The sequence below is a fragment of the Chiloscyllium plagiosum genome, unplaced genomic scaffold (assembly GCF_004010195.1).
Source record: "Chiloscyllium plagiosum isolate BGI_BamShark_2017 unplaced genomic scaffold, ASM401019v2 scaf_2479, whole genome shotgun sequence".
NCBI lineage: Eukaryota > Metazoa > Chordata > Chondrichthyes > Orectolobiformes > Hemiscylliidae > Chiloscyllium > Chiloscyllium plagiosum.
In genome coordinates this window covers 6,985-10,851 of record NW_025214531.1, presented here as the reverse complement: position 1 = coordinate 10,851, position 3,867 = coordinate 6,985, and the positions used below count along the sequence as shown (strand labels likewise).

The 3,867-nt window shown below is 48.5% G+C and overlaps 1 protein-coding gene across 1 annotated transcript in view; it reads right to left on the bottom strand.

Moving 5' to 3' along the window:
- Window positions 1-898: 898 nt before the first annotated feature.
- The window catches only part of LOC122547924 (galectin-3-binding protein-like), a 9,699-nt gene continuing 6,730 nt past the window's right edge, over window positions 899-3,867 (bottom strand). The window contains exon 2 of the mRNA XM_043686482.1: window positions 899-2,683. Within this exon, the coding sequence (XP_043542417.1) occupies window positions 1,600-2,683 (1,084 nt within the window). The 3' untranslated portion in view covers window positions 899-1,599. The remainder of the gene's footprint in view (window positions 2,684-3,867) is intronic.

The window sequence follows — 3,867 nt, the reverse complement described above, 5'->3', positions numbered from 1 at the left end:
ATGGAATGTGGTGGAGGCTGGTACAATTGCAACATTTAAGAGGCATTTGGATGGGTATATGAATAGGAAGAGTTTGGAGGGACATGGGCCGGGTGCTGGGAGGTGGGGCTAGATTGGGTTGGGATATCTGGTCGGCTTGGACGGTTGGACTAAAGGGTCTGTTTATGATAGTAGTGTTGTCCCAGTCGAATTCATGTTGCTTGTTGTCTGCGTGTGTGGCTACTAAGGATAGCTGGTCGTGTCGTTTCGTGGCTAGTTGATGTTCATGTATGCGGATTGTTAGCTGTCTTCCTGTTTGTCCTATGTAGTGTTTTGTGCAGTCCTTGCATGGTATTTTGTACACTACATTAGTTTTGCTCATGTTGGGTATCTGGTCCTTCGTTCTGGTGAGTTGTTGTCTAGCCACGAAACGACACGACCAGCTATCCTTAGTAGCTACACACGCAGACAACAAGCAACATGAATTCGACTGGGACAACACTACTATCATAGGGCAAGCCAGACAGAGAACAGCCAGGGAATTCCTAGAGGCATGGCATTCATCCACAAACTCCATCAACAAACACATCGACCTGGACCCAATATACCAACCATTACAGCGGACAGCTGAAACTGACAACCGGAAGCGGCAGGGACAGACCACTATAAACACCGGAGGAAACATCAAAGAAGCGCTTCGCAGGAGGCTCCCAAGCACTGATGATGTCGCCTAGCCAGGGGACGAAACATCTGCAACACAAATTCCCAGCTCGGAGAACAGAACCACAACAACGAGCACCCAAACTACAAATTTTCTCACAAACTTTGAACTATCCCATTCTCATCCATATGTTTATCCAATGCCCATTTAAATGCCCTTAAAGTTGGCGAGTCTACTGTTACAGCAGGGGATTCCACACCCCTACTACTCTCTGGGTAAAGAAACTACCTCTGACATCTGTCCTATATCCATCACCCCTCCATTTAAACCTTCCATGTTCTGTATTCTAGAGTATAGAGGGTCCCACTGGGGAAGGGCATCAGCCGACCTTCGGCTTGGGAAACAGGGCAGGACAGGTGATGGAGGTGACAGTGGGGGAGCACTTTGGGGCCAGTGACCGGAGGTATGGCAATTTTTAAATAATGGAGAGGGTTAATGGATTGGACCAATTTACTCGAAGATACGATGGTACATTGGAAGTGGACACTCTTTGAAAACAATTACAGTTTACAGCAAGTCCACCTTCATTCAGGGCTGTCAACCTCAAAGAACAACAACCAACTACACCTGAAAAACGGAGATAAGGACTCTCGAAGGATTAAAGAAACTGCCAATAAATTTACCAGAAGTGGCTGTGAACCTGAGGACTGGGAGGATTTTCCAACACAGCAAAGATAGACTAAGGAAGCAAGAATAGTTTGAGTGTAAACTTACAAAGAAACCCTCTAAAACCACCTGTGACAGCTTCTCTCCACAGGTCAGACATTAACGGAAATAAATGTGGGTCCATTCTGGGCAGAATCAGGAGAATTTCTCATGAGAACAGAGGAATGTTGTGTGCAGGTCGATCTCCGGAGGGTCTGACCAATGGAATGGTACATCTGGGTGGCCCAGAAGTGTCAGATATAAATTGGCCTGACCACAAAGCTAATGGAAGTCACTCCTGTGTTACAAGGGAATAGGAAAAGGCCGGTAGTATTGAGTGAGGGGATTACCGCTGTGGAGTTCTTCATATCCTGAACAAAGGCAATGCGGTGATCATCACAGAGTAAGAGCACTCTGTTGTGGTATGTAATGGATGCTGGAATGCTGTAGGAGGCAGTGGTTAGTGCAGCCACTGGGTAAGTGTCGTAGGGACAGATGACATTACTGTTTCGACACCTCAGAGCACTCTTGTGATACCAAGCTGACCAGGAGAGCTTCCGGGAGCTGTACAGCTGGCTCATGTGCTCAGGTGTCTGAAAGATGGAGCTGGGGGAGGAGTAATTGGGATTGTAGCTATGATCGTACCACGCACTCCTCCCGAAGTACGGAGCTTGACTCACAAAGAGAGACTTGCGCGAGGTTTCATGAGAGGAGGTGATGGGCAGAATGGTGCTCCAATCTGATGAAGTGTAGGTTCTGGGATGGTACTGAGGATCCGAGATATTTCTGTAATATTTTAACTTTTGCACAGGAACAGAATGGAATTCAAATGCTTGCAGGAGTTTTGGGATGAAGGTATTTTGGGAAAGCTGGTAGAGGCTTGAGTTAATGGGGATGGAAATCAATATTTCTGGGGTCATCATATGGAACCGAATATTCCCCATTAACTGGTCAGTTAACGCTGTCTGTTCATTAGAAACTATCCAGGCCTCGACAGCCTGGAACAGGGTGAACTCATCCTGAATAACCAGGTCAGATCTCTGCAGCAGTGCGTCCAGCTCAGCTGCAGACATTTGGTTCCACACGTCAGACCTACTGAAGGCCTCACAGTGCCAAGCAAAGTACTGCAGGCAGATTGCCTGCAGGTAGAGATCGTTCACCAGCCCAGCGTACTGGTACAGCTCCAGCTGGTGTTTGAAGGAAGGGTCCTGGGGCAGCAGTTTGTAGAACAGTTTGTCGCAGTAATCACGAATCGCAGTCACACCGTAATTGGACGCCATGTTGTGGAGGCACTTGACGGACAATAGCTTAATATACAGCTTCCTGGTGTAAAAATACCTGAACCAAGGCACCAAGCAGAGAGGGAAGTGAATGTTATTCCAGATCACCCCTCACCATTAAAACTCTGAACACAGAATCAAGTGCATCCCAAAACACAAGGACAAGGTGATTCTCTCCAACACGGAGAATGTGCTGTGAGCCGAGGAAGATGAGGAATGATCTGAATGAGATTTACAGAATACTCCTGCAGAGACCATACAAGACCAAAGGGCACTCCAGCACAGGAACAGGCCCTTCGGCCCTCCAAGCCTGTGCTGACACATTTTGCCCTTCCCTTACAGGATCCATACCCCTCTATTCCCCTCCTATTCCTGTATCTGTCCAGGTGTTTCTTGAATGCTGCTGTTGTATCTGCTTCCACCCCCCTCCTCTAGCAGCACGTCCCAGGCACTCCCCACCCTTTGGGTGAAACACCTCCCTCGCACATCTCTTTTAAACATCTCCCCCCCCCACCACACCTTAAACCTGTGTCCCCTGGTAACTGACCCCTCCACCCTGGGGAAAAGCCTCATATTTCCCACTCTATCCCTGCCATTCACAATCGTATAAACTTCTATCAGGTCACCCTCAACCCCCTGCGTTCCAGAAGGACAAACCCAGTCTATCTAACCTTTCTTCATAGTTAAGATCCCCCAGACCAGGCAACATCCTGGTAAACCTTTTCTGTCCCCTCTCCAAAGCCTCCACATCCTCCTGGTAGTGGGGTGACCAGAACTGGACACAGTATTCCATGTGTGGCCCAACTAAATTGCTATAAAACTGCAGCATAACTTGTCTATCCTTATACTCAATGCCCCTTCCAATGAAGGTAAACATGCCACAGGCCCTTATCTCCCTGCGCTGCCACCTGCAGTGACCTGTGGACCTGCACACCCAGATCCCTCTGCATATCAATACTCTAAGGGGTCTATCATTCACCTGTACCTGACCTTCCAAAATGCATCACCTCACATTTGTGGGCAGCACGGTGGCACAGTGGTTAGCACTGCTGCCTCACAGCGTCAGAGACCCGGGTTCAATTCCCGCCTCAGGCGACTGTCTGTGTGGAGTTTGCACGTTCTCCCCGTGTCTGCGTGGGTTTCCTCCGGGTGCTCCGGTTTCCTCCCACAGTCCAAAGATGTGCAGGTCAGGTTAATTGGCCAAACTAAATTGCCTGTAGTGTTAGGTAAGGGGTAAATGTA